The sequence below is a fragment of the Suricata suricatta genome, chromosome 10, assembly GCF_006229205.1.
Source record: "Suricata suricatta isolate VVHF042 chromosome 10, meerkat_22Aug2017_6uvM2_HiC, whole genome shotgun sequence".
In the NCBI taxonomy this organism is placed as follows: domain Eukaryota; kingdom Metazoa; phylum Chordata; class Mammalia; order Carnivora; family Herpestidae; genus Suricata; species Suricata suricatta.
In genome coordinates, this window is record NC_043709.1 from 21,783,252 (window position 1) to 21,801,384 (window position 18,133).

The 18,133-nt window shown below is 40.7% G+C and overlaps 1 protein-coding gene and 2 non-coding genes across 6 annotated transcripts in view; all 3 read right to left on the reverse strand.

Moving 5' to 3' along the window:
- TMPO (thymopoietin) overlaps positions 1-628 on the reverse strand; it is a 30,903-nt gene extending 30,275 nt beyond the window's left edge. For all 4 annotated transcript variants that reach the window (XM_029953990.1, XM_029953989.1, XM_029953988.1 and 1 more), the window contains exon 1: positions 68-628. In XM_029953990.1, coding sequence (XP_029809850.1) covers positions 68-346 — 279 coding nt within the window. In that variant the 5' untranslated portion in view covers positions 347-628. The remainder of the gene's footprint in view (positions 1-67) is intronic.
- Positions 629-10,740: 10,112 nt separating this feature from the next.
- TRNAW-CCA lies at positions 10,741-10,812 on the reverse strand. Its single transcript has one exon. It is a non-coding gene; the product is annotated as a tRNA-Trp (tRNA).
- Positions 10,813-11,411: 599 nt separating this feature from the next.
- Positions 11,412-11,483, reverse strand: TRNAD-GUC. Its single transcript has one exon. It is a non-coding gene; the product is annotated as a tRNA-Asp (tRNA).
- Positions 11,484-18,133: the final 6,650 nt, after the last annotated feature.

Genomic DNA, 18,133 nt, shown 5'->3' on the forward strand with positions numbered 1-18,133 from the left:
GGGGGCGGGGGAGGAGGGCGACAGCCGCCAACTGCCCGCCTTTGTGGCCCCGGCCGGGCGTCCTTACCCTGCCGACGGCGGCCCGGCTGCGGCCTGCGACGGCGGCCCCGGAGCCGAGGACCGGGGTAGGCTCGCGCTCCTCGTCGCTGGAGAAGTCCGGAGGCCCCTTGCTGTTGGCGCCCGCGGCGAGCGGCGGCCGGTTGCGCGCCGTGAGGTGCTGCAGGTAGAGCTGCACGTACACGTCTTTGCGCTGCTCCCCGACCGGGAGCGTCACATTGTTGGCGACCAACTCACTCTTCAACTTCTCTTTCGTCAGGACTGAGGGGTCTTCCAGGAACTCCGGCATCTCCGCGACGAATCCCCTTCCCCGCAGCCTTCACACCCGCAGCTCACGCCGGCGCGCTTCACTCCTTGCCCGGGGGCCGGGGGACCGCGCTGTCGCCTCTGACCCTCACGGCTCCCGCCCGGGAGGAGCGCCGCAAAGCAAAGCAAAAATCCCCACACACAAAGCACAGCAAAACCCGGACACAAAAGCCCACCGAGCCTAAGTGCGGACCAAGTGCGGCTAAGATAGGAACCTCCACTAACCCCAGCCCACACACTACACAGGCAAGCGGAGAGCAGCTTGTTTCGCCCACGCCCCAAGAACGTGCGCCGCCATTGGCCCGCGGTGGGAGGAAGCCGAGCGGTGATTGGTGGGAGGCCTCGCGCGGGTTCCATTAGCCACCGCACGGTGCGAGAGGTTGTAGAAAAGCAGTTTAAAAGCCGCTCGGGCGGGAGCCCTGGAGGCTTGGCCCGTTTCTGTTTCCCTTTTCTCCACCCTTCCCTTAAGACGCTGATAGGGGACAAGTTGTACTCTTCTGTGTGCGGTTTCCTTTCCCCCACCCTGCTTGAGAAGAACCTTTCCTCTCTGGGATCGATCGCCTTCGAAGGGGCCGAGTTTCATGCCAGCTGCGAGGACCAGGGGCTGGGCCTTTCTCAATCGTAGGACACTGATTTACAGAAAAATGACCGCAGCCTTTCCTCCCCCAAACGTTCGCCCTGGAGGGAAAGGAAAGGAGCGACTCGGCGGCACTCCTCTTCCTTGATTTGTTTTACCTGTGGGGAGTGAAGGGGCGAACAAACAGTTAAATCCCTCTCTCCTTGCGAAGGCTTCTTTTGTTCCTGAAATTCAGGAAAAGCCAAATCTTGACTACGGGGCACTTTAAAATGCCTCCGAATTTGTGACAAAATTGTGTCGTCAAATATTCCATTCGCTTAGGTTGGGACGTTTCCAAATTAATTTTGAACAGTTGGGGCACAACTGCATTTTTGTTGAGAGCATTTCTGGATTAGATCCTTACACGCTTAAGTATCTTACCGTAACTTAAACCTAATTAATGTTAAATGACACAAGACGAAGCGAAATATCTAGTAATACTTTAATTGGCAACATCAGATAACGGAGATGGTGCATACTTCGATTTTAATCCTGGAGGAGCCTGGTGACCTAAAGTCAGGAGGGGAACCCTAATCAAGTCCGTATTAGTGATTCAAATTAAAAAGTTTCGGAAATTTCAGGAAGTTAAAATGTCTTCTTGAAAGCAAATACCACTGATGACAAGTAGCTGTGTTTCTTACGAATATAGATGTTCCAAGATGCTTTCTTCCAAGAAAGAAAGTGACCTTAATCATTTCCCTAGAATTCAGATCTTCAGACTGCTTTATAAGCTGCTTAAAAATTTTTTTAAATGTTTATCTGATTTCTGCATGGTTGTTTAAATTTGGGTAAGTTTTTAAAAAACGCTTTAAAAAAATAAAAAAATAAAAAAAATAAAAAACGCTTTCACTAAAAATGTTCTCTTATGAGTTAAATCATTAATTATTTTCTAAAACAGTATTTACAGATATTTAAGCAATAGTAATAAGCTCAGTAATACAAATTAAAACGTGTGTTTTAACTAGCAAATTCTTTTGTACATTTTTAGGATGCCTTGTGAAAGTTATCTCATTTTTCTCCCCACAGCTTCCTTGGGCGCATAAGCAATTGCTTTTATCTTCATAGGGGGGACAGAACTGAGAGGCAAAAGACCTTGAGTTTGCACTGACTAGTAACCCCACAAATGTAACTGATGCATGGGGGATAGTCCCAGTCTGCATAATCTCGGCAATGATGGGTCTGTTCTACACTATTTGAATTAGCAGATTATCCTGCTAATTTGTTAACTTGCTACTGGAAGAATTTGGCTCAGTCCTGACTGTTCTAATAGTTTTTAAGAGGTTTTGCTGCTGTGCCTGAAGAGTCAGAGTTACCAGGGCTATATAGGATCTGAGCAGGGTGGGTACATAGAAGAGTTATGGGCACTGACGGCTGCCCTATGGTCTGAGGATGCCTAATCAGCTTGGTCCCTGAAATGGATCCTTAGAGAAGTAGGCATCACTGATCTCTGAAGATCATGTTCTACCTAAATTTTGATGTGAGTAGAATACAATGCTGAAGTAACAGAACCACCTGAGAATGGGGCAATGGCTTTTTTCATAGGGCCCTTGCACCATATATTTTTCCATTTTCTAGGCAGTTTCATTCATGGAGACAATAATTTTTCCTGCTTTGTAACTACAAGCCAAAAATAAATCACCTGTTGAGTCTGCAAGGTGTTTGTTCTTGCAAGTTGATTTAAATAGACACAGTACTGTGCCCTACAGGCCAACATTAAAGAGAATACAATTCACAAAGAACTGCATTCAAGGGGGCAAGCACTCTTGATCTCAGGGCTGTAAATTCAAGCCCCACATTGGGTATAAAGATTATGTAAAAATAAGAAACAATCTTAAAAAAAAACCCTGCATTTCAGATGCTTGAAATGAATATTCCTTGAGCAAAAACATCATTTTCATTCCCTTTCATTAACTCTCCTTTTCTTATCCCTAGACACAGTCAACTGGGGGCTACTTGCAGAGTCTACAACCATGTCAATAGACATGGTTGATGTCTTAAGCTAACAGACAGATTACCTTTCTACATCATCCACAAAGTCATGGCTTGTCACATTCAGACTTGGAATTGTACTACATGCATCAGGTATATCCCCAGCACTATTAATTTTTAGTGATGAAGGTAGCTTTTGCTTTTTCTTAAATTTTTGTTTAACATTTATTTTTGAGAGACAGAGCATGAGCAGGGGAGGGTAGAAAGAGAGGGAGATGCAGAATCCAAAGCAGGCTCCCAGCTCTGAGCCGTCAGCAGGAGCCTGAAAAGGGCTTGGGCTCATGAACCTCAAGATCATGACCTGAGCCGAAGTTGGACACTTAACTGACTGAGCCACCCAAGCACCCCGGGTAGCTTTTGTTTTTAACTCTGTTGTAGGGCTCCTAAGTAGAAGTATTTTTTTCTTCATACTCCATGTACCTTAAGGCCAAGATGTTGGACTACAGAGCATGGGTGGCCTCTTCATTCCCAATTACTACTTCAAAACTGCTCTCTTCTTTACTCCTTCAAAAACATTTGAAGTTTATATACCTGACTAAATCACCCTTTACCATCTTTATCATTTATCGACCTTCTGACCACTCTCCCTCAGATATTATAGGCTGCTTTTTCCTTACTCTAGGTTTCTCCACCATCCTTGTCTGTATTCTGTATGAATTTAACATTTTTATAGATGGCGCATGCGACACTAGGACTTGGCCTTTTATTTATCTTAATTAAAAAAAAAGTTTTTTTAATGTTTTATTTATTTTCGATACAGAGAGAGACAGAGCATGAGAGGGGGAGGGGCAAAGAGAGAAGGAGACACAGAACCAGAAGCAGGCTCCAGGCTCTGAGCTAGCTGTCAGCACAGAGCCTTATGTAAGGCTCAACCCACGAACATGAGATCTGACCTGAGTCGAAGGCTTAACCGACTGAGCCACCCAGGTGCCCCTATTTATCTTAATTATTTAAAGTTTATTTATTTACTTATTTATTTATATAACCTGTATTTCCAACATGGGGCTCAAACTCATGACCCCAAGCTCAAGAGTCACATGCTCTTCTGACTGCACCAGCCAGGCACTCCTAGCACTTGGCCATTTAGATTTTGACCTCTTCATCTCTAACAACTTGTTCCTCTATTCCATTTCATCCATCCACTCCAAGTGGTAATTTTCTGAACCTTGTCCTCAATAACTTTTACCTTTTAAATGTCCATTTCAAGCATCCCACTTGTCCATCACTAGCCTTTTCCTCTCAGATCATTTAATATACTCTCACTGACCTATTAATACCCCCAGTCCATTAAGCCCAACAACACTTAAAAAAAATCTATTAATATGCTTCTGACATCATCAACGCTTCCAACTTGCCAATTTAGATTCCTTAATCAATCCTTATAATTGCTCTTTTGCAAACATTTTCAACTTTCTTACCCTAATGTCTGTATCTCTGTCACTTGGAGGAACCTCAAAGTAGAAACTCAGTCTTGCTTGGACTGAGCCCTGCTGAGACAAACTTTTCCATTCCATTGCATGCATCCAAGTAGCAAAGATTGCTATAGAAAAATCATACGAAAGGACTGACTGGTTTTAATTTATGACATCAGACCTCACGGGAGCACTTCACACTGGCTGGAAAAACTATTCATTCTCTAGATTAATCATTCATACTTTGGCTTCTCTACTCACATCCTTTCCCCCCACCTGTCCTCATTTTCAGCTGGAGAACTTGCATCATACTTGAGAAACTAGAAGCCATCTGCAGGCAATGCCTCTTGTACTCTGGATCTCATCCTTCTCTCGTGCTCAAGGATTGATTTGTTGAGTCATCTCGTGTGAAACTTCTTAATTTTCCTTTAAATATTAAATAGGCTCCATGAACAACACGGAGCTTGAACTCACAACCCTGAGATCATGAGTCATATGCTCTACCACTGTGTGGAATTTCTAAATTGGGGGAAAAAAAAAGACTTGTCATTTTATTTTGTTATATTCATACAATATAAAAATTTTTTAAATTATCTTTTAGGGCGAAACAGGTATTAGGTTTTATTTATTTATTTTTATTTATCTATTTATCTTGGTATTAGGTTTAAAAAATCTTAAAAAGTTTACAGCTTTGTTACCTAAACCTTGGGAAACTGAGGAAATATATTCCTATGTGAAGCCACAACTTAAAAAAATAATTCAATGGAATGACTTTGTCAAAAAACTGTTCTGAAACCTTTTTCTCATAAATCACTTGGATAACTGCCTTCATTTCCCTATTTGAAGTTCTTAATGTTATTAACATAGAGCTGACTTTTTGTTTTTCATTATCCCATTTTACTTAGTTCTGAATTTAAAGGTGTCACCTCAAACAAAGCGGGTGATCAAATACTATTTGGTCATAAAAATCAGGTTCTTGACTTTTTTTAAGTATATGAGAGGATGGGGGTGCGTGGGTCAGTTGAGCGTCTGACTTTGGCTCAGGTCATAAATCTCATGGTTTGTGAATTGAAACCCCGGATCGCGGGCTCTGTGCTGACAGCTCAGAGCCTGGAGCCTGCTTGGGATCCTGTGTCTCCCTCTCCCTCTCTCTCTGCCCCTTCCCTGCTCATGCTCTGTCTCTCTCTTTCTCAAAAATAGAAAGGAAAACATAAAAAAAAAGAATATGAGAGAATGTTCACAATATCACATTAAGTAAAACATAAGTGGAAAAAATAGAGAACCATAATAGAGTAAGATCTCAGTTCTACAAAAACTGAAGTGTGTATGGATAGGTGTATATTTAAAACATATATACATAGGAAAAAGACTAAATGAATATAGACCAAAAATTTTTAAATGTTTATTTACTTATTTTTGAGAGAGAGAGGACGCACACAGGGGAGGGGCAGAAAGATAAAGAATCCCAAGCAGGCTCCACTCTGTTGGTGCAGGGTCCAGGGCAGGACTTGAACTCACAAGCCACAAGATCATGACCTGAGCCAAAACCAAGAGTCAAATGCTTAATGGATTGAGCCACCTGAGCTAAAATCAAGAGTTAGATGCTTAACTGACTGAGCCACTCAGGTGCCCCTGGACCAAAATGTTTGTAGTAATTTCATCTAGGTTTTGGGGCACAAGTGATTTTTATTTTCTTTCTTATTTTTTCTGTATTTCTCAAGATTTCTACAATGAACACATGATTTTCATAAACATAACTATTTTTTCTTTTTGAATTAGTGTGAGAAATTGGGAAATCCCTTGGCTTATCAGAATTCAGAGTTTTTCAGTTTTGTTTTTCCAAAGGCTCCATTTTATCAGTTCATCCAAAGTACATCGGTCTTAGGAAACATTAAAAATAATCTTGGGAAGCCTGGGTGGCTCAGTTGGCTGAGCGTCAGACTCTTGATTTCAGCTCAGGTCATGATCCCAGGGTCATGAGATCAAGTCCTGTGTCAAGCTCCATGCTGAATGAGGAGGCTGCTTGAGATTCTCTCCCCAATCCCCTCTGCTACTTTCCCCTGCTGGCCCTCTCTCTCTCTCTCTCTAAAAAAAAAAAAAAAAAAAATCTCAAAAGAGAAACCTAGTTTATTAGACAGGTGAAATAAATGCTTGGAGCATTCTATCCCAGTGGATAAATTCACCTGGAAGAATAAATGACTGGAAGGAACATTTCTAGTGAAACAGAACAAAAATCTCAGATCTATTATTCAAATCCATATTTGAATTCCCTATATTTCAGAGCCTCTTTCCTGACATCATTCCTATATAATGGTTGTAGAGGTTAAAGTGAAGTGTTCAACTACATGGTCAACTAATCTTTCACAAAGCAGGAAAGACTAACAATGGAAAAAAAAGACAGTCTCTTCAACAAATGTTGTTAAGAAAACTGGACAGCAACATGCAGAAAATTGAAACTGGACTACTTTCTTCACAATACACAAAAATAAGTTCAAAATGGACGAAAGACCTAAATGTGAAAGAGGAAACCATTAGAATCCTAGAGGAGAACATAGGCAGCGACCTCTTTGACCTTGGCGGGAGCAATTTCTTACTGGCCATGTTGCCAAACGCAAAGGAAACAAAAGCAAATGTGAACCACAGGGACTTCATAAAGATAAAGAGCTTCTGCACGCACGCGCGCGCGCACACACACACACACACACACACACACACACACACACACAAAGCTTCTGCATGGTGAAATCCACAAAACTAAAAGACAGCCTACAGAACAGGACAAGATATTTGCAAATGACATATCTGATAAAGGGTTAGTATCCAAAATCTAGAAAGAACTTCTCAAACTCAATACCCAAAAAACAAACAACCCAGTTAAGAAATGGGCAGAAGACATGAATAAACACTTTCTCAAAGAATACATCCAGATGGCTAACAGACGCATGAAAAGATACTCAACATCACTCATATTCAGGGAAATACAGATCGAAACCACAATGAGATTCCACCTCACATCTGTCAGAATTGCTAAAATTAACAACATAAGATACAACAGGTGTTGGCAAGGATGAAGAGAAAGGGTAATCCTTTTGCACTGTTGATGGGAATGCAAACTGGTGCAGCCCCTCTGGAAAACAGTATGAAAGTTCCTCAGAAAACTAAAAAAGAACTACCCTATGATCCAGCAATTGCACTATTAGCTATTTACCCAAAGGATACAAAAATACAGATTTGTAGGGGCATATGCATCCTGATATTTATAGCAGCATTGTCAACAGTAGCCAAACTATGGAGAGACCCAAATGTCAGTGGTGTATATAAGAAAAGGTGGTGTATATATTTACAACGGAATATTACTTAGCCATCAAAAAAGAGGAAATCTTGCCATTTGCAATGATGTAGGTGGAGCTGGAATGCATTATGCTAAGCAAAGTAAGTCAGTCAGAGAAAGACAAATACTATATGGTGTCATTCATATGTGGAATTTAAGCAACAAAACAGATAACAGATGGAAAGAAGGGGAAAAAGAGAAGAAAGCTAAACAAACCACAAGAGACTTTTAACGATAGAGAACTGAGGATTGATGGAGGGAGGGGGTGGGGGATGGGCTAGATGGGTCATGGATATTAAGGAGGGCACTTGTGGTGAGCACTGGGTGTCATAAGTGATGAATAACCATATTCTACTCTTGAAATCAATATCGCACCGTATGTTCACTAAAATTTAAATTAAAAAAATTAAAGTGTTGGTTTTTAAGTTGTTTCAAAGTTATAGCGAGTTAGCAAATGAGCTATTCTAACAAAGTACAGATGTGACAGAAGCTGGAACCTGTAAGGTGATAGTTTTAGAGCTGTAGCAGTATAATGATGTGCATGTACTGTTCTACAACATTTTTATGTATTTGATCTCACTTGATTCTTTTAAAAAATATTGAGTATAGTTGACATACAGTGTTACATTAGTTTCAGGTGTACAACATAGTGACTCAACGTCTTATACCTTATGCTGTGCTTACCACATATGTAGCTATCATCTATCAACATATAATGCTCTTATAATATCACTGACTGTATTCCCTATGCTGTGCCTTATTTGACTCTCCTAACAACTTTGTGAGGTAAGTGGGACCTCCAGTCTGGCCTTGCTCTATAGGCTAGTGGTTCTCAAACTGTAGCTGGGATCAGAATCACTTGGAAGGCAACCAAGTGTTTAACTCTGGTAGTTAAATGCTAGGCCCTATCCTCAGATTTTTTTTTCAGTCTGTAGGTATGGGGTGGGGCTGAACATTTGCTTTTCTAACTTATTCATAGGGTACAGTCTGGAAACAACAGCTCTAAGCCACTTTTTTTTTTTACATTCTTTGTAAACCCAGAGCTGACCTTGTCACAGTCTTGAATAATAGCTTCGAATTGCCCTCACAATGAAATCTAAATTAGGTTCTGAGTGATCTGACTCCTGTTTACCTCTATAGCTTTCTCTATTTCTTTCTCTCCAGTCATACTGAAGAACTAAGCAGTTCTTCAAAGAAGCTGTATTAGTTTGCTAGGGCTGCCATAACAAAATGACTAACAAGGCAACATTACGTGTTCCACATTACAAGCGTATGATATTGTACAAATAAGATAACATGCTTGATCCAAACTAAGGTCGAGCAAGTAGGGTTACAGATAGATGCTATGTATGCAAAAGTTGCTGGGGGAGCGGGAACATAACTTCTGTTATGGGCTGAATCGTATACCCTCAAAATTCATATGAATCCCTAACCCCAGTACTTAAAATGTGACAATATTTGGAGACAAGGACTTTTAAGAGGTAATTAAGTTAAAATGAGGCCATTAGAGCAGCCCTAATCCAAACTGACTAGTTTGCTTATAAAAGAAAACACAGATATCATCAGGGATGTGCACATACAGAGGTGTGGTCATTGATGGCACAGTGAGAAGGTGGCCACCTATAGGCCAGAAGAAACCAACCCTGCTGTCACTTTGATCTTGAACTCCTAGGCAGACCCAGCAAACTAATATAAACCTCAGATTGAAAAAATCAGGTCTGAGGGACATTATGGACAGTGCTCAACTCCTAGAAGGCATTCAAATATGTCTACTGGATAAATAAATGTCTCAAAGTCACATAGCAAACTTTTAAGTTTCAAGATCCTCCTTTATGAGGCTTTCTTAAGCTACTAACCAAGGCAGAGTTAATGTCCTTATTTTAGCATCTCCATACTGCTCTGTTCATGCTATGTTCATGGTACTTAGCCCAACATATTATAGTATTTTGGTACTTTACTCAGTGTATCCTTTTCCTCAGTGCTGAGCACAATATTGGGCTCATCATAGTTGGTGGTCCATATCTGTTGAAATGGATGGTCTAATCTCAATCCATCCAAATAGGAAAAAAAGAAACTATACAAAGTGAAAATATAATATCCAGCTATACTGGCTTTATTAGGTTAAATTGTAAGATATTAGGATTTGATATTTTCAAAACAAAGAGGAGAAAAGCTCCAGGACTTTTATGGAACATAGACAATAAAAATCTAAAAGTCTTTCTCATCATCTCGTTATTCATTTTTTTGTACACCAAATATTTGACATGCCTGTGAGGCACTATTCAGTACTAAGAGTGCTGGAGCTTACAAAGGTAAGTGAGCTTTGCTCCCTATTAAAAAGATTAATAGCTGAAAGTGGTATCTGACTTCTCCCCACTCTCATGAATTGGTGAAAATATAAGAGGGGCATCAATACATCACTTAAGTCCAATGACTTCTAGCACATTCTTTCAACATTTTTTCCACCTTTATTATAAAACAGTAAAGACAAAGATATGTAGTCAGTCTTGTCTGGAAACTTCGGTGACCCTTGGCCGGTCCCTATTCCTGTGTATGCCAGTTTCATCTGTAAAAGGATACTAATCACACACATTGTAAGATGGTTTATGGGCATACAGGCTAAGACACAGAAACTGTCATAATATTCAAAGTTAGAAAATTTTACTCTATTGTACTTGTTTTCAAAAGGCAAAAGCGTCTAACACCGTTCTTGGGAAAACAGCTTGTTCATTTCTTGTGAAGGATGATTGGACTGATATGCCCACTACCACACAGTAGTAATGGTCCATACATACATTTCTGTGTGTCATGTACATTGAATGACAGAAAACTGACTTTACAAAGCAAAATAGTACAAAACCACTAGCCTTAAGGCTCTACAATAGAGACTTGTCTTTCCTCAGGCTAAGGATTGCTAGGATAACATCTGAAGAAGGGAGATTGAATACTAAAATTAAAGGCATTTTGAAAAAATGGCGGGAATACTCCTAGGTCTCTAGAGGTCCGTGGTCCAAAACACTAAAAGCCCATGACCCCGACGTGATTCGAACACGCAGCCTTCTGATCTGGAGTCAGACGCGCTACCGTTGCGCCACGAGGTCCTGCTGGGCTGTGGCTCGCGCAATTTCTTAGGACTCAAGTATCATGGCGTTTCTCCCGGACACGCATTTTTTCTTCCCTTCTCTCCTTGCCCCTCCACCCAGTACAGATTGGAACTGGGGACTGATCCTTTTAGCACCCGAATTTTACTGACCGCTAGTCTCTATATAACTTGGGGCGGAACCAGAGGAGGCGCGAGAACGAGTTTCCTTTTTAGTCGAGTCCCCAGGGTCAGGGGAGACTGTTCCTTCCTCTTCTATAGCAAGCAATTTCCGTTCCTACCCGCCCCTTTAGGCGCGGAACTCCGCCTTCCCTCTCCCCTCCCCCCTTGGGTTCCGCGCGCGGAGGTGACGACCTCTAGCTGGAATTTGGCGGGCCTGACTGCGCACGCGTATGCCTTTGCCAGCTAGCAGCTGGTAGCTAGCGCCAACTATATAAAGCTTTAGTCTCAGGGTAGACTTTTATTTCACCGTGAGCATTAAGCTTAAAAGTCACCAAAATAGACACGCTTGCAAATGACATTATGCACGGTATTTGTCAGCGGGTTTGCACTTAGTGAATCATGAGGGAAATAGCAATTGGGACGACAAAAGGCACCAGCCTCCCCGTCGGGGAATTGAACCCCGGTCTCCCGCGTGACAGGCGGGGATACTAACCACTATACTAACGAGGAGCTGCTGGTGTGCTCTTTTTCAAATATCCCTTCAAAAGTAGAAAAGATTCCTTCCCAGGCTTGTTTCTTTTCCACTTGCCACCCGGAAGTGTGAAAATCCGGACACCTGGACCTCTACTCTACTATCTATCCCCTTGGGCACCTTGGACTCTTCGTTGGTGGAAAGAGTAAACTATTTAGAATAAGTGAAACAAAATGCGCTTCGAGTTTTAGTGGTGGTGAATTGTTGAAAATAGTTTTCCCGAGCTCTTTATGCCTTCCACGTGGTTTAGGTTTCTTGCGGAGTTTTTATTTAATAGTGACCCAGAGGACGTGAGTTGAAGCAGAACTTTACCTTCACTTATTTATATTTCATTCTAAAGTCAAAGTCCAAAGATGTCATATGGTTGCCAGATGTCCCAGGCTGCCAGGCTTGTCCCACAGTACAGTGCCTCTTCAAACAATTTGTAAGCTTTTGTGACACAAAAGGGCTCCTGCATTGGACCAGCTGAGGCCACATAAAATTCTGTTAGCTGATTTTTTTTTCCTGTATTTCGGTCTCTTTCCTGAGGCATCTACAGTTTACCCAATGATGACAAACACTTAAGTGGTAAAATAATAATACATTTAAGTAATTCAAAACAAGGATGTGCCATTAGTTAAACATAGGGTTAGGAAGGTGCGCTGAAAGAATAATTTGTACTGTCCTTAGCTTTTTCATAAACAGGATCAAACCTGTTTTGAGGACGACCTCACACATAAACGTTTGACATTATCTTTAATGCAAATTCGCAGAGTCACAAACTGACGTGATTGAAAGTTTTCATTGTAGAACTTAAGCTTACATGTCTTCAGGAATCCATTCTTTGTAGTGTACTATGAATTATTACTTTTTTTTGATCATAGATTACAGGGTGTTTCCCATCTGATGAAAGGGATTATTTAATCCAGACTTTTAAAAAATGGCAATTTCTGAGGCCTGTTTTGGCATTTGTTTTTCACTCTTAAATACACCAAAGCCCTTGAAAAACTTCCATGCTCTGTAGCCTCCTTCTACTTCTGATTTCCAATAACTCTTGTGAAGTCCACAGTGCACTGTGCTATGTTGATATCTTTTTCCTTGTAAGATTGAAAGGATTTGTCCCAGGTCTCTCTGTTGGCACAATCTCCTGTCTTCCTTCCTCCCCCACCCAGTAGGAGAGAGTCTTAAGCCTGTCCCTTTAGAAGAGACATCATCCTCTCCACCTAAGCTGTGATAAAGCTATGCCAGTGTTCACACATGTGTTCTTACTTTTTTTTTCCTCCCTAGGGAAATGAAGAACAGATTGAGTCAGCAGAGATCATGGAGCAGGAAACTAATTCAGCACCTGCTGTCCATTTCCCTAAAATGGAAAGGAAGAGAGGACACCTAACCTGAACAGGGTAAGGGAGCTCAGAGATTCCTCACTGTCAGCACCGGGTGAAACTAAAGGTTAAAATCTGACTGGCAGGAGAGAGAGCACAGAACTCTCTGGAGGTGAATAGCATGATGACAATTGACATTATTGAACGTTTCAAATCTTGATCCACCTAAACAACTAGTTGTCTCATTTATCACAGCTTGTAGAACTATTCACATTCATCTCTTCAACAGTCCTGTGAGGGTCAATAGGGCCGGTGTTTTATCCCTATTTTACAGGTGGATAAAGAGGATTTTGTACAGTCACACAAATAGAAGTGGTAATAGGCTAGGAATCACGTAAGCCCTGACTGCAAATCTTGTGCAAAACTCACCCTGCTGTATAGTCCCACATACCTTAGTAAATAAGTGTTATGGAGAGAAAATCTTTATCACTAGTGTCAACATATGTGTCATGCTTGTTCCTGTATTAGTAATCACTAAGCTCTAATTGCTTAGGCACTGTGGTTACTCATTCACTATCGAACCTAAAATGTGCCAGACATTGTTTTAGACATATGGGGAGGTTTTAATGGATAAATTTTGTTCTTAGGGAACTTATATCCTAATAGAAGGAAGATAATAAACAATGAATGTGATAAATGAATATTCTAGATGGTGAGAAGAGTGGAAATAGAAAAAATAGCATTATAAGGGGGTTGAGAGAGGAGCAAATTAAATACAATGGTCAAACAGGCATCATTTTATTTTTTACTTATTTTTTTTATATTTGTTTATATTTGAGAGACAGATCATGAGCAGAAGAGGGGCAGAGAGAGGGACACACAGAATTGGAAGCAGGCTCCAGGCTTTGAGCTACAAGCACAGAGCCTGATGCGGGGATCAAACTCATGAACTGTGAGATCATGACCAGAGCTGAAGTCAGACACGCAACTGCCTGAGCCACACAGGCACCCCAGGCCTCATTTGAATAAGGTAGCATTTGAAAAGACTTGAAGTAAGGACTGTGGGGCCCTAGAGGCTATCGGAAAGACTGGCTTTTATTCTGGGGAGAGATGAGCAGCTGTAGAGTTTTGAAGAGAGAAGTGACCTGTTCTGATTTATGTTTTAAAGAGTTTTTGGCCAGTGGGTGGAGAATAGACTGTATGGAGGCCATGAGCAGAAGCAGTGAGACCAATGAGGTTTATTGCAATAACCAATGTGGGAGGCGAGGTAGTTGAAGCTAGTGTGGGAGTCGGGGAGAATGGGACGGGCGTTGGTAGATTTTTGGAAGTGGAGCCTGTAGAACTACCTTACAGCATGAATTTGAGGTGTAACAGTAAAAGAGGAATCAAAGATGCTTCTAAACTTTTTGACTTGAGCAACTGGAAGAACAGAGTTGCCATCAACTGAAATGCAGGAGAATAGTGCACCGTTTTGGAGGGCACCATACTGATAGTCCACGTGAAGGGAGCAATAATCCCTGGCCCCTTTAAGGCCCTTCTAGGTAGACCACGATGAGACATATTGATAGGAAAAAATAAAATTTTATAGCCTACACTGGGAATCCATATAGACATGGAAATTCCAAAGACAGACAAAATGAGGTATATATGTCTTTATGGACTGAGAAGAAGGAGGTAAGGGTCTTGGACTTCAAAGAGAAGGAGTGCATTCTTCAAGAAGAATGAAAAAGAGTAAATATTTAAAAAAGAGTAAATATTTGGTAAACAAATGTTTGCTGGGCCACTTAGAAACAATGGGGCAAAGAGAGGACTTTAATCAAAGTTCCTCCCTGCCTACCATATCGTAATGTAGTCACATATCTCAATTCTTTTAGGCAGTTGTAGGGTAGCTAAAGAGCTTTTTCTAAATCAGCTATGTTTGGATTGCTTTAAAAAATTTTTTTAAGGGGTGCCTGGGTGGCTCAGTTGGTTAAGCGGCCAACTTCAGCTCTGGTCATGATCTCACAGTTTGTGGGTTAAATCCCCACATCAGGCTCTGTGCTGACAGCTCAGAACCTGGAGCCTGCTTTGGATTCTGTGTCTCCCTCTCTCTCTGCCCCTCCCCTGCTCACACTCTGTCTCTCTCTCTCTCAAAAATAAATAAATGTTAAAATTTTTTTTGAACATTTTTTTCTTTTTGAGCTGTCAGCAGCCTGACAGGGGGCTCAAACCCAAAAGCTGTGAGATCTTGACCTCAGTTGAAGTCAGATGCTTAACTGACTGAGTCACCCACACACCCCTGGATTGCTTTTTAGCTCAAAATAATCTTAATGCCAAAGTGGCACATTTCAGGGTAGCCTGCCCTTGGCCCCCATCAAGGGGCACCTTGAGGAGAAGGCAGGACACCATTCACACAGATATTCTGTGGATAGCACCCCTTGGAAGTGTGCAATTCGTGAGCTCAGCACGTGGAGCAGAATTTAAGGGATAACAAGCATTTCACTTTTGGATGTGTTAAGGGTGAGACTGAGTAGGTAGTTGAACATAATGGTTGAATACTCATTTTATAGGCCAAGCATTGTGCTGGGTGCTGGAGGTGCTATGATGAACAAAGACCCTGAACTCAAGGAACTTTTATTTGAGAGGAGGAGACACATATCATTAATCAAAGAATAATTAAACAACAACAAAAAAGTGAAATTACAATTGTGACAGTTCCTAAGAAGAAGACCCAGAAGGAAGAGATTTCTTGGTAGATGGGATTGCAGAGGTTATAGGAACTGAAGAAATGAGGTGAGTAGAGGGGTTGAAAGAAGGTGGAAGTGGCTAGAGATTGGGATGAGCATCATAGGAGACCTGAGGCTGAAAGACAATGGTAGTAGGGTGAGTGATCCAGGATCTCTCAGGCTGTGTTAGCTTTTCCTTGGCCTCTTAATAATTTTTAAAATAAATGTGTTTGGGGGTGCCTGGGTGGCTCAGTTGGTTGAGTGCCTGACTCTTGATTTTGGCTCAGGTCATGGTCTCAGGGTCATGTGAACAAGCCCCATAAGGAGCCCCATTTCTCTCTCTCTCTCTCTGCCCCCTCCACCCTGCTCATGCTGTCTCTGAAAAAAAAAATACAATAAATGTGTTTATTTTTTTTTAGGGTTTATTGAGCAATAGTTTACATACAGTAAAATTCATTCCTTTTTAAGTGTACTATTCTGTGAATTTTGACCATAATCAAGTTAGAGACTATTTTTTTAAGTTTAGACTGTTACTATTACTCCTCTCCCTTTCATCACAAACTTTCCTTCTACCCCTTTGCTGTCAGTTGCTTCCCTCCAACCACAGGCACCACTGATATGATTTCCATTTCCTGACTTGAATGCCATATTAATGGAAATGTACAGATTGTAATCTTTCAAATATGGCATCTTCCAGTTAGCATGATGCTTTTTGGAGACATCCACATTGCTTCTTCTACCAGTGGGATTTCTTTTTTCCACTGTTGATTAGTGTACCATTGTATGGATGTTTATCCAGTCACTAGTTGATGGACATTTGAGTTGCTTCCAGTTTTTGCTATTTTGTTTAGCTATTATAAACATTTCTGTTGTTTAAAAGAAACAATATACCAAAATGGAGTCACTTTTGTTATACCCTACCAAGACATAACCTAGTTGCAGTTTCAGCATCTCCCAGGAGTGAAATTTTAAACTGATCAATCTGGAATTGCCTAATCAGCACTTGTGAGGTAATCTGCATGTTAAGACCACCTGCTCTTCCCCTTAAGGGTAAGTTGAACTTGCCTGAAACGATCTTTTCTTTTGCTAAGAACCTTCCTGTTTCTGCCTATAAAATCGATTTGGTACAGTTTGCAGCTCCTTTCTACTTGCTAGAAGGGATGCTTACTGATTTATGAATCATTGAAAAAATCATTTAGATCTTCAGATTTACTCAGTTGAATTTTGTTTTTTCAATAGTATACAGCTTTTTGCATCTTCATTTCTCCCGGGTCAAAAAAACTAGGAGTGACTAGCTGGGTATTAGCGTGAGTGTATATTTGTCTTTATAAGAAACTGCCAAACGTTTTTCTTAACTGGAATATTTTACGTTCTCACTAATAATAAAGGAACATTCTTTATTGTTCCACATCTTTGCTAGTGCTTGATATTATTTTTATTTGAACCATTCTACTAGCTATGTAGTTGGATCTCTGTGGCTAATAAAACTTTCCCTAATGATTAACGATGTTGAGCATATTTTCATGGGTTTATTTTAAGCATCTTGAAATTTTGCCGATTTTCAGTTGGGTGGTTTTCTTATTGAATTTTGAAAGTTTTAACAAATATATTCTGATTTCTTTTTTTATTTCTTGTTTTTTAAAATCTGTAATATGTCTTGGGATATATCAACACATATATAACATATGTTGGGGAATGCATTTTCTCCTAAGCTGTGTCTTTTTTTTTTTTTTTTTGACTCTCTTAAAGAATGGTTGATTTTATCAGAGCATACATGACCTGGTTTCTTGTGTTTCTTCCCTTTTTTTCTCTATTATTTTCACTTCCTCAACTCAACCTTTGAACATAGTTTAAACAAGAACTTAGGCCAGCTCACTACCCAACATTCTCTTTTTCCTTTCCTCCTCCTCCATAATTAAAGAAGATCCTAAATTGCTCCTGGGTAGTTTTTGGATTCTATAATCATTCATTCACAGAAACATGATTTACACTTATTAAAATGCAAAAGTTCCCATGCAAATATTGAACTAACCCTCCATAAACATTAAAATTCAAATTCAATGGTGAATGTCTATAATTTGGGCCTGAAGACAGACCTAGCTGGGAACAAGTTTAGATTATTAAGGGAAAAAAATTCTATTCAGGATGCTCAGACTTCACCGTTTCACAGCCTAACTTATTTAAATAATCCAGAGTTAAAACTAAGAGGCAAGCATCTTTTCCCCTCCAGTACAATCAACACTTTAGTCTTTTCCTTCTCATCGAAAAACCAAAAAAACCAACAAACAAAAAACAGCATTATCGATCTATTCTTTGTGCCAGGCATGGAGTTAGGCATGGGGGACAAAGATATGAGTAATATTCACTTCCTGTCCTTGAAGAACTCAGATTTCATGGGGCAGGTGGACTCCATGGACTCTTCTAATAGTTTGTTGAGTGATATAGCGGAGGCACAGTCCATGCTTGTGGAGAGTCCTCTACAAATAGGCTCTCTTTTAAGTGTTTTACATAAGACAACTACTTAATGTTCATTACAATCCTGTACATTTGGTACAGTAATTCTTCCACCTTTACAGATGAGATTGAGGCACAGAACGGTTAAGGTCACACAGAAAGTGATGG